The sequence below is a fragment of the Dunckerocampus dactyliophorus genome, chromosome 4 (genome assembly GCF_027744805.1).
Source record: "Dunckerocampus dactyliophorus isolate RoL2022-P2 chromosome 4, RoL_Ddac_1.1, whole genome shotgun sequence".
Classification (NCBI taxonomy): domain Eukaryota; kingdom Metazoa; phylum Chordata; class Actinopteri; order Syngnathiformes; family Syngnathidae; genus Dunckerocampus; species Dunckerocampus dactyliophorus.
Window position 1 is genome coordinate 9,355,998 of NC_072822.1, and position 12,941 is coordinate 9,368,938.

At 40.2% G+C, this 12,941-nt stretch overlaps 1 protein-coding gene across 3 annotated transcripts in view; it reads left to right on the forward strand.

Annotated features, from left to right (window-relative positions):
• Positions 1–9,503, forward strand: part of LOC129180458 (somatomedin-B and thrombospondin type-1 domain-containing protein-like) — a 28,789-nt gene extending 19,286 nt beyond the window's left edge. For all 3 annotated transcript variants that reach the window (XM_054774954.1, XM_054774953.1, XM_054774955.1), the window contains 3 exons: positions 89–179; positions 4,799–4,957; positions 6,341–9,503. In XM_054774954.1, the coding sequence (XP_054630929.1) occupies positions 89–179; positions 4,799–4,957; positions 6,341–6,446 (356 nt within the window). In that variant the 3' untranslated portion in view covers positions 6,447–9,503. The remainder of the gene's footprint in view (positions 1–88; positions 180–4,798; positions 4,958–6,340) is intronic.
• Positions 9,504–12,941: the final 3,438 nt, after the last annotated feature.

Below are 12,941 nucleotides of genomic sequence, written 5' to 3' on the forward strand. Positions count from 1 at the left end.
CTCTTTTGAGTCACATGATCAAGGATTTGTTTACTACCCCAATGCCTCATCATGTTGTTCAAGCCAACGTTTTTCCTTTGACTTGCAGAGGTGGCAAAGATCCTTCCAGATTCCTTCAAGAGGAACTTTAAGGACCCTTGGAGGAGGCCTCACATGCTGATGAAGGAGGAGAAGGCCAGGTAAGGTCGACAAATGGCACTTCACTCTCCATACAGTGGAACCTCAAGGGAGGAACCCAACACATGCCAGGATGCTGATGAACTGATTTGTTCAGATTATGAAAAACATACAAAGCTATTGGGATAGAAATAATCTGTTCCACGTTCAAACTATCAAACATGGAAGGGAGCAAATGATTACGCATCACATTAAAACGTTTTTGTATCCTTGTTAAAACATTGCTGCAGTCCTTCAAACCGAAGATTCATTTACAGGCTAGCAAGCAAGTGATGACACAGGAGACATGGCAGGGTGGCATGAAGGAGATTGATTGACAATGGTCTACAGCCAATCAGGATGCAGAAAACAATGGGCGGTGAAGACAGACGAGAGAGGGAAGAGAAAGACACTCAACTTCCCACAATGCAATTCTTCTTAAAGGGCCAGGCTCGGCCTGTAACATCGTTCATAAGCTGTCATAAAAAAAGAAGCACAAAAAAAAATTCGGGAATCCGCGAAAGGTGAACCGCGATAGAGCAAGGGAACATTGTGCTTTGAACGGGGACACATTTCACTCAACACACTTCTTGAAAATCTCAAGTATTTTCAAGTCATCAGATTAAAGTGTGAATCAAGCCCCGAGTCATTGATGTCAAAGTCCAAGTCCAGTTGCAAGTCTTTGATGATATTGTCAAGTCGTGTCCAAAGTCATCAAAATTGTGACTCAAGTCCACACCAATAGTACAACAAATATCTCAATAACTTTGATAACTTCGTGTGCCACATGCATCTCACACAAGAGTAAAATAGAAGTGATTCACTGTAAAAACAGTAAGCGTTTACCTTAACTTTGATGATAAGTGGTCAGAATGGAATCGTACTGCTTTGAATGTGAGCCCACTTATAGTACCACACAAAAAGTTACATCACGTAACTTCTTCATCATCTCGTAACACCTGTTGCCACAAAAAGCCAAAGAAAAGCAATCACGGAACTGCAGCAGTCATGTTGCATAATTGTGGCTCACACTCCTCAATTGTCGGCATAATTATAACGATCACAAGCTTCTATTTAGTTGCCAACAATCTTTTTTTCTCGAATATGTTCTTCTACCCTTTAGTTAAAAAGCTTCGACAGTCAGATCAATGCAACTTTGTTATCCAAAAAGCTTCACTGAGACATGCAAGGCCAAGGTTACCATAGCAATCAGAGCCTTGAGACTGCTTTGGCTGCGATATGAACCTGAGCGTCCATGTGCAGCGTGCACACTTGACCTTTGCTGATGAAGCCGCTCTAATCCAAGTAAAAAAGTATCGTAGCCGTCCTTCTTGGAAATGGTCCTTGTGGTCTGATTGCTGGAAATGCTACGGTATACAGTCATGGCTGCTTTCCAAGACGACCCTTCCAGCCTTTCTCACTGATTAAAAGTGACATTGTACACCTGTGTTTTGACCGAGTATCAGCGGTTTGGACACACATTACTCAAGAAAATAAGATACTAATGGACAAGGATTAAAAGGCCCTGATGTTGTCATGAAAACGGACACTGATAATAACTCAGTGAAAACAATCTAGAGAACTGAACTTTTGGGAAGATGGGAATTAGCCTCCAAGTCAACTCCCCAAAAGTTTGGAGACACTTGCTCATGCTATTGAATGGGAAGATGTGTCAAAACTTTAGACTTGTACTGTAGTGTTGCGTCAACTGTCAAGTTCTTTTGGACTAAAGCCAGCCTGCACTTGAAAAGGTTGAGAAGATCATCCAGGACGTTTCATCAACTCAACTCCAGTAGATTTTCTTGAGTTTTATTTTACACTTCAACTATTTAAAGGAGCTTGTCAGGTTAGGTTGATAACCTTTGAATCAAAGAGGAATAGCATCAAGTTACTACTCAGAGTGACCACAGTTACCAGTACTTACTAGTGGTCTCTCCGGTCTTCTATGGTTAGCATCATTTAAGTGGTGCCGTCTCTTCCTTGTCCACTCAATTGACCAGTTATTAAATATGTACAACCACCCTGCATCATATCATGCATGTCATAGGTATGTCACATAGGTATCCATCCATCTGTTTTCTATACCGCTTGTCCGCACTAGGGTCGCGGGGGCTGCTGGAGCCCATCCCGGCTTTCTTCCGGCGAGAGGTGGGGTAGACACTGGAATGGTCGCCAGCCAATGGCAGGGCACATACAGACAAACAACCATTCACACTCACATTCATACCTATGGACAATTTAGAGTCTTCAATTAACCTAACATGCATGTTTTTGGAATGTGAGTCTGTGTGTGAATATGAGTCTCGCATAGGTATCAAACAAGTCAATTTTGCATCATATTTGTATCAGCGATTTGGAAGAAATGCATTTTTAGCATCATAATCAGCATAAGAATTTTCATACTCGTTGATGAATACAAGTACAGTCACGTACAGTCATGTGATGCTCATTTTTAACAATATATTATCGAAGATTACATTTTTTTTTGACAATTGTGTGCCAAAAATATCCTCTTTTTTTCCCAAAGGACTATTGGGGCCACACTGTAAAGAAATTATTTTAACTGCACACGGGAAAAAGTGTTAACAAGAAACAGAATTGTGAGACTGATAATATTAATATTATTATATTAAAACGAGGAAAAGGCTTCTTGAGACGTCATCTGTACTTCTGTGTAGAAGGTGTCGGACGTTTCGCTCCTCATCCAAAGAGCTTCGTCAGCAAACTAATAAGTGCTGGTAGCTTAGGCCTTAAATACAGTAAGAGTGGGCGGAATTGGTGTGCCAACACCCTCCTCCTATTGGTTTGTTACACTAAGCCTGGGCGGAGCAGTGGTATAATCCTATCCTGTTATTCACACCTACGATAAAAGGGAAGTGTCGCTCCCTGAATTGGGTATGAACGACTCTGATACTGGCTTGTTAGCATCTATTGTTCTGGCTCGGCCCTGCCTTCACCTCATTTGCAAGACTAAGAGCTGTGGGTTTTGGTCTCAGTAACCTGCTGAACACAGGGTCCAAATTAAACCTCAAACCACCATTCCGATTCAATGATGGGTTCTGTTGTTTGACAAAAATAGCTTCCTTTTCTCCTCTTTCAAACCATCTGTTTTCTTTGGCCAAAATCTTAACCTCGCTGTCCTGAAAAGAGTGATTGGTAGCATTCAGGTGTAGATGTACTGCTGATTGAGGACCACTAGCATTGTCCCTGCGATGTTGATAAAGCCTTTTTTGGAGCATTTGCTTAGTTTCCCCAATGTAGTGCTCTTTGCATTCCTCATCTTTACAGTGGATGGAATAGACCACATTGCTCTGTTTCTGGTTTGGAGCCTTGTCTTTAGGATGCACTAATTTTTGTCTCAGGGTATTTACTGGTTTGAAATAGGTAGGAATTTTGTGTTGCCATAAGATCCTCTGGAGTTTTTCGGAGACCCCCGCTACATAAGGGACTACCACTCCTCTCCTTTTTGCTTCTTCTTACTGTATTTAAGGCCTAAGCTACCAGCACTTATTAGTTTGCTGACGAAGCTCTTCGGATGAGGAGCGAAACGTCCGACACCTTCTACACAGAAGTACAGATGACGTCTCAAGAAGCCTTTTCCTCGATGGACAACTCCTGTACGACTGAGAGCCTACACAGACGTATTATATTAAAAGTTCAAACTTTAGTAGAATACTTTGGGTTGTTATTTTTTATTGTGTGAGATTTTTCTGAAAAAAAGCATTTATGTTTCAGGAATAAAATATACCAGTGTTAAGATAAGAATTTTTGAGGATGTTAGACTTTTGCATAATAGTTTTATAGCTTGTATTTTAAATATTCTAAGACTAAAGTCATAATATTACTATTGTTTTTGTATTTAAATGTAATGACCGCAATAACAGGTACACCTGCACACTCCATTACAAGAACTGTCAAAATTTTTGCCTTAGCAAACAACAATAATACGGTCAGAGAAGTGTTAATTTATCAATATTTGTATTATTGTGGTTGTAAATTGCACTGCACCGCATCATTATAGCTGTTTCTAATATTTTGGTTGCATTATTTTGCTTTTAGAATTGTTGATACAGTTCTTGCTTGGATCTGATTGGACTGTGCAAGTGTACCTAATGAAGTGTCCATTAAGTGTATATGACAGGACATGGGTTTCAGTTGGATTGTGAGTGGTAAATTGCTTAAAATGTATGCAAAGCTGAATGTTCATATTGTGTCCTTGCAAAAGAAAAAAAATCAGATGTTTCAGCAATGAAGAAAAAAAACATGGCTGTGTTTTCTCAGATCAAACGCCCAATGGGGATGGTGTTTTTTTCACAGATGGCTGAAGGAGCGACAAAACAAATAGTGTGGGAGTACAAAGCATCTGCCAGAGAACACGTTATTATTGTCTCCGGAGCGCAGGCGGAGCTGTGTTGATATTAGGATATGCTGCAGGTGACATGACACTGCTGGATCACCTTCAAATGAGGCTGCTGTTGTTATCTGAGCCTTGATTGGTCTTTTGTCTGGCTCAAGGCGCCATTAAACACAGCTTGCTTCCTCTATCTGTCGAGCCAAGTTCACCCACATGCTCACGTTGGTAGGTGATGTTGGCATTTGTTAAAATATGACTGATCTGGTACTTCTTTTTTTTCTTTTGCAGCTACTGCGTATATTTTAGGGTGAAACAAGCGAGCGTGGCGTGCAAATTCAAACTATGGAGCGCTCAGCTGGTGAGAGACAGGCTTGTGTGTGCAGAGTGCCAGAGTGACGCCATGTCCGTGTCAGACCGATGTGGAGGAGACGGCCTGGAGGGCACCAGGTAATATAAAACATTGACATCAAGATATTAGAATTGAAATGGGACATACTTGTATTTAGCATTTTACAGCAGGAGCAGTGGGATGTTTTCCGCCTGGGGCGCCCACCAATCCACTATTGAGACTTTTTTTCCTTTAAGAGTACCGTATTTCTTTCCACCCCTGAAGCGAGCACACAATGGAATAAGTAATTAAAGCACATCGGATATTAAAAGACAGTACTGTTACTATCTTGGCATGTACGGTACTGGCTACTGTATATGGCAGTTTCTGCTCTAATAGACGCTGTCCCTCAATTCATCTACTTGAGCAAATCATTGTCCATGTGACATCAAGCAGCAGGCAGGAGTGTGAGTCAACAAAAAAGACACACAATAAATTATTAATTATTATACAAATTTTTTCCCCCATGATAGTATGCAAACAATTTCATTTAGTAAAAATGTGTATTTTTGTTTTGAAATTCTGTTTATTAAAATATGGAGGTTTAAAATTCAGTTTGCTAAAATACGCTGTTTTGAAATTCAGTTTATAAAAATTCATCCAAATCAATTTGATGTTTCAAAATTCACATACACACTTCCAGGAAATTAAGACTTTCCAATTCGATTCAGTCAATGTGTATCAAAGCCAACCAGTCAGGTATAAACCCTCCAATGTGGCTGAATTACAACAATTCTGCAAAGATGAGTGGGCCAAAATTCCTCCACAGAGAGACTCTTGCAAACACTTGATTGCAGTTGTTGCTGCTAAGGGTGGCCTAACCAGTTATTAGCTTTAGGGGGCAATCGCTTTTTCACACACGGCCATGTAGGTTTGGATTTCTTTTCTCCCTTAATAATAATACGTTTCATTTTAAAACTGCATTTTGTGTTCAGTTGTTGTTGTCACTGACTGATATTTAAATTTGTTTGATCTGAAACATTTACGTGTGACAAACATGCAAAAGAAAAAAAAAGAAATCAGGAAGAGGGATCTGTAGATAATCCTTCTGTTTATAAAATACATTAAAAATGGGCATATTTCAGACAAAATGGTGAATAATCATGATTAAACATTTTAATAATTTAACAGCCATACTAATACATTAAAATAAGTCAGATGTCCAGCATGTACAAAGCTGAACAGACATAACACAGTACAGCTCACATCTTAATCATTTGTGGACGATTGACTTCCGAAAACGGTTGGAAACTGCTAATGTGAGGCAGTTACACATTCAACTGCATTGTAACACAGCATGTCTACCACCACCACAGTTTCAGTTTCAGTGAGATGCCTTACAACAAACAAACACCTGGTACTCTCTACAGCTGAGTAAATTACCCAAACCAGCCACACTATAAGTGTTTTGTGCCTCACCTCTATTTTGTTCTACTTTCTAGAACCTTCTGGGCAGCAGCTTCAGTCGTAGGTTGTCACGGCTCATGGGTGCGAGAGTCGTCGTCTGAAGGCTGCCGGTGTCCACCTTATTCTGTCCTCTTTGTGTGACCAGCCGCGGGCCCCAGCACACGTCCACGTAGAAGGACCGTTTTGTCCTCAAACAGCTCCCGCAAAACTCTTGCAGAGCCTTGCCAGTCAAGCCCACAGATCCAGAATCTCTGGATGGATGGGTTCACTCAAGGAGCTCAGCAGCATCCTGCCACTTGTTTTTGTATTTTCCACCTCATCCTCAACCGTACTGTATTACTTTCTACGCACGCAGCTATACTTGCTTCATATTTTACTGCCACATTGTTGTACTTTCTTTCCTCCAAAGCACAGCAACCTCCAGTGTGCATTTTTACCTCTTCTGCTATCTACCTCCATAAATGACAACGCGTAATATGCAAAAAATATGATTTAGCTTTATGCATGTACTACTCTTGATTGTCATGTGTAATGTAATATAGCTTCGTGTATCCACGCCTTTTCACAGTTTCACAGTTTAAGGCTCGATTCAAAGCCTCATAAGTGAGTTCTTTTTTTTTTTTTTGTTCATATTAAAACAGTGGAACCTCTAAAGTTGAATGAAGTACAAATTCGGACAAAGTTTTCAAGGAAATTACTCCTCTAAAGCTGCACCAAAATCCAGAGGTTGAACGGTACTGGCTTGTTTTGTGTTTTTGATGATGATGACCATAGAGCAGGAAATGAAACATACAGCATAGTGACATAGAAAAGCGTGATATATTTGTCCTGACTGCTCAGTACAATATGGCTAAGTCGACAATAATAATAGAGGAAGAATGGAACGTACACCGCAAAGTCAGATAGTGAAGAGATTCACCGCCCTAGGTACCAGCAGCAATCTCCCAGGGCATGTCTGTCATCAAGGGTGAGTACATGTTTTATTATTGATTTGTTGAATTTTGATTGTAGCGGTTAACTTCTTTTTACACTTGTATGATAGTGAAACGTGACATTTTTATACTTATTAAGCAGTAATCCTTCCTATTTCCATAAGCACCCATGTACAGATTATGCCCTTTTTCCCAAAATATAACATTTTAGCCATAATATTCTAATATTTTCTAGCATGTCAACATTCCAGAAAAATTGGACTGTCCCAAATAATGCATTAGTCTGAATAGTCTGAAGACTTATTTTTAAAGACAAACTCAAACACAAAAAAACAACAAATTAATCATTTTTTACAGTCAGGTTTTCAATATCGGTTCGGAAGAAGGTGAAAGTAAGAAGCCAAAAACGTACCACTTCCACACAGAATGGGAGAAGAACTTCTTTTAACTATGTCATGTCGGACATGCCATGGCTGACTCCATGCAGTGTGAAGGTAATGTAATATAATGTCATGTCTCATCAGTGTAACATTACTGACGCCTAGTGACCGGAATACTACATATAACTTGTCTTTCAATATTTTTGGACTAATAGGCCATAGTCACCCACGAAACAGCTATCATTTATTAATAGGGGTGTCACGAGACGATACGCGAGATTGGGTCTACTTCTAGACGAGACGAGATTTTAACATTACTTTAAAGAAAAGTATCATAAAAAAAGACAATATATTGCAGTCTAGTAAGTTAACTGATACTACGTTACACTTGTCTGCACTCTGTGTGTATACCAGCGGCCCCGCCTCCACCCACCAAGACAGAGAGACTATAACTGACAAAAGGGCTCACTCCGTTCATGCCGTTCTATGGAACAACCGTGCCAAAGTGCTGAAACCAATGCACAGAGTGATCCCTATTCCTGCCTGTTTGTGGGCGAGAGACGAGGAAAACAGACATGCACATGGCAATATATTGAGGCCGGCAAAATGATTGAGTTCATTTTCATTTATTGAGTGATTAATTAGGTAATTAATTTATTTTCGGGCCAGGGGACAGGTTTTTTTCTGAACGAGAAATCTTGTCACGTTTTAATCTCACAAGATCTTGTGACACCCCTATTTATTAATTCATGAATTGTTGAAGAACAGAGAGAGCAATGTTTGAACCGCGATGTAGCGAGGGCCGACTGTATAGAAAAGGATATTGTATTACTTATAATTCCTCCCGTCAACCTCTCAACCTTTGAGACACTTTTTTAGCGGGTCTCTGTTTGCAGCTGAATCTCCAGGTGTGTGCGTGAGTGGCAGGAAGAAAAGCTCTGACTCGCTCAGGGAGAAGTGGTTTGTCGCCACCTGTTGGGTTGCACGTATAAATCTGTGTATAATATAAGACCACCTGTTATGTTTTTAGACTTTTTTTATAGTGAAAAAATATGGCATTTCTTCATATCATCCTTTGAGAACGCGTGTTGTTACATTTCATCAGCGGTTAACTTCTTTTTACACCTGTTGAATGTTAAAACTTTCTTTGAAACGGTTTATCCAATTTGTATGATAGCGACAGTTCGACCCTGGAATGCGTTCTTTCCATTTACATTATTTCCTGTCCTTTAAAATAACAAATCATTTCATCTTAGAGGTTCCACCGCTGTTTTTCCATTCAGTTCAGCAGCAATATCAGGCATGATCTATACTCAGGTACTTCGATGTATTAGTCTCCTGCTTCTTCAGTCATGACTGTCTTGTTTGCGTGGCTAAAATCAATCCAACATTTTTATTTTTTTTGGGACGGAATATCGTTGGAGTGGAAAAACAGCCATTTAACAGAATTTCAGTGTCCTCAAGGAATTTTCACTCCCTTCCTCCTTAGACAACCAATTACCTTCACGTGGGAGTTTTATCAGTAAAGTAACCATCCTGGCCTTGCCGCCTTTTTACTCCCAGTTTGTATTCATTAATGGCCTAGGAAGGTCAGACACAGCACTTCTAGTCCTGTCCGCTTGCATGTGTGTGTTTCTTCCTGCCAAGAAACAGCAGATTAACGTAACATTCTTGACTTCAACAACACAGCTCATTCAAGCGCATGAATTCCAAATACCACACACACATACCAGAACGTTCCTTAAAGTGGAAAGCTGTGACTTGTTATTTCTCTCTCCACATGTATGTGTTTGTGTTTATTTATTATGAAACAATGAATTTATTAGTGCAGCGCATCAGCCTCATGTACACTGTCCTTTAGTGAAAATAAACAACTATACAGTCAATCCTCCTCTTCCTCTCATATATTCTAATGGGAGTGCCGATGGCTTTAAATTGAGGGTAAAATTGCTATCCACCTTTATTTGTGACACACCACTATTTTTAGTTTTTGGTCTCTCTGCAATTACGGCCAAGAGTGGTGTTGATTATATCTCTCACTTTGTGCTTACATGCAGCAGTTAAGAAAAGAATGCAGGTGATGTAAATGCAGGCAAACATGGAGCCGTCAATATAATTTTACTGCATTCTCTGCATTCTGCCTCGTACCATAAGTGGGATGACGACAGGCCAAATGACTAACTTGTGTATATAATCATGTTTTCGCAACTCAGGGGGAGTTGTTGTGTTGTGTGTGATGGAACCGCCAAAGACTAGGTGTGGAAAGCACGTAGGATAACTTAAAACAGATTAAAAATGGTTTACGTGACAGGAAATGGGTCCCCGTAATGCAAATGGAGTCCCATCCGCCCAATTCAGTCTCATTCTCCATGAATCAGGAAGTAGCTTGCAAACTAACGTTCAAATGTTTTTTACTTGTGTTGGAATTATTGAGTTTCTCTTTTTGCCATTTGAGTCAAAATAGAAGCGTTCTCCATACCTAAAAATTAGTTGAGGTAAGGTCCCGTCATCTTACAACATTCTCTGTGAACCAGGAAGTAAACCTGCTAGCCAACAAGCAAATAAACAAACAAACACAAATATCGTGCGCCATACAATTTGCTCACCTTTGATGGAGACATTTATTTTCTCTTTTCGCCATTTGAGTCAAGATGGAAACATCCCTCCATAACAGAATAAAAAATGGTATGGTCCAGTCATCGGACATCATCCACCAGGAAGTAGCCTGCCAGCTAACAAATGGATGGACAAATAGAAATACAGCGCTCCACAGATACAAATAAGGTACTCGGTTGTTTTTTTTCACTTTTATGAGCAGCATCTATTTTCTGTTTTTTCCATCTGAGTCACAATGGAACCATTTGCTCCATTAGAGAATTAAAAATTGAATGGTCATTCTCCATGAACCAGGAACAAATGGACAAAAAAATACAGCGCTCTACCGTTTGAAATTTTGATCTACATGATCAAAAGTTTAAGACAAGAATTTACATTTTGCACTGTTGGATTTTCAGGAGCTTGAAAATAGACACAAAAATGTTTAAGTAAGTGAAATAATCTTTTCATCAGCTGATAATAGTTTAATACCACAGCCTTTAGAAGTCAAGATCTTTTCTGTCAGGTCTTCACGCTGTCATGATCTCTCGATGGCAAAGGCAAAAAAGTTGCGGTCGGATTGTTGAGCTGCATAAGCAAGGCCTCTTGCAGAGCACCATTGCTGTTGAGGCTGGACACAGTAAGACAGTCATTTGAAACTTCTAAAAAATCCTGAGGGTTATGGAACATAAAAGACAAGTAGTAGAACCAAAAAAATTTCACCGGCCCTGAGCCGGAGGATCCCATTGGCTGTCCATCAAGACGCGGCCATCTTCGGCCCAAATGAAGGTTGTTACTGGTGCCGAGTGCAGTCCAATAACCATCAGACGGCATCTGCGAGACGAGGGTTGTAAGAACAAAAAAGGTCTTCAAAGGCCACATCTCCTTCAACGCCACAAAATTTCCTGTTTGGAATTTGCACAAGAACACCAAACATGGGCCGATGAAAGGTGGATAGTTTTATTCTCTGATGAGAATAAAACGGTCCTGATGGCTTCCAATGTTACTGGCATGACAAGGAGATCCCACCTGAGATGTTCCACACGGCACAGTGGAGGGGGCGCCATCATGATCTGGGGTGCTTTTTCCTTCAATGGAACAATGGAGCTTCAGGTTGTGCAGGGGCGTCAAACGGCAGTTAGCTATGTGGAGATATTGCAGGCCCTCATCTGTGTGATAATGACTGGGTTTTTCAACAGGACACCACTACAGTTTACAATGCCCGCCTCACAAAGGACTTCTTCCAAAGGAAAAAACTTTTTTGGACCATCCTGCATGTGTTTTTTTAGCTATTGGCCTTGTCTTGCTTTCTCAAAAATGTTTTTGTCTCACTTGCATTTCTTCTTTTTGCATTTTGAAGTTCTACTTAGAACCTCCTTAAGATCCAACAGTAAAAAAATCCAAATGTTTCAACTGGTCTTAAAATTTGGCTATGGAGTGTATTTATTTTCTTGTTGACGTTTTTTACCCAAGAATCAATAACGGTATGGTCCCGGCCCCTTACATCATCATTTTGTTGGTGTGCTAGTCGACTCCAGCGCGACATCATTGTGTTCCTGTTCAGTGGTCACATGACATACATGGATCCGTTCCATTTTATGCCGTAAGAGGGTGCGTTGCAGCACAAAAGCCTGAACGTACAAAGTTACCCTAAAAGATGTGGAAGTGACACGTGTTTTTTGCATTTATTAATATTTATTGTTACTTTATGAGAGTAATCGATACTCATTTGATACTTGAGTATCGATACGTCGATACTGTGCCGATGCGCCCGTCACTACTAGCCAACAAACGGAAGGCCAAATCCAAATACAGTTCTCTGCAGTTTTTCAGGTTTAATTGTAATTACCATGCATCAATTTACAATATAGAGACATTTGAAATCCATTTTTTTTTATTTTTTGCTTGTTTTGCCGTTTTTCATCTTGAACTTCACCTCCTCCGTCAATCTCTTCAACTGTCCTCCCCTCTTTTCCTCACATCCTCCCTCCTCCGGCACAACTCCCCTCAGTCAGCACAAGTTTTTCTTTTTTTCTTCTCTTACTATACGTTGTCATTCCTGATGGGCCCTGACAACAGTGTGTTTTAGGATTAGACCCAGTGAAATGGGGGGGCATTCCAGTACCGGCAGCCTTTGTCACAGGAGGGCCACTGTTGGCTTTTGACAAGACAGCTGTTCAAAGCCCTCCCGCCAGGCCTCGTGAAGGGAATGGACCCAGGGGTAACTTCCGTTTTTTGCTTTCGTTGTTGGTGGATGAACGAGGAAGCTTCTATACCTGACGTCTCATTTGTCTCACCTCGTTTTTATAATGTTTAGTGTTGATTCTTAGGAAGAATACCACTTGTTTTGATGTGGAATGTTGACGCACAGCTCTGCTTCTTCCTACCCCTTTTTCGGACATGTGAAACTGAGACTTGGAGCATTCAATGTATGCTGTATACATGTTCCAAATAAATGAAACCACAACCATAACCATAACAGTGAAGTGTCAGGTAGTGTCAGATTGAAGGGGACCCTTAATCAATTGGGAAACTTACACTCCAGATAAAACATTTTAAGACCAGTTGAAAAATTGCACTTTTGGATCATAAGCAGGTTCTAAGTAGAGCTTAAAAATGCTAAAAGAAGAAATGTGAAAGAGACACACTTTTTTTTTCAAGCATTAACGTGAAATAAGCTGTTTAGAGTCACAATTTAGAGTCACCAATTAACCTAACATGCATGTTTT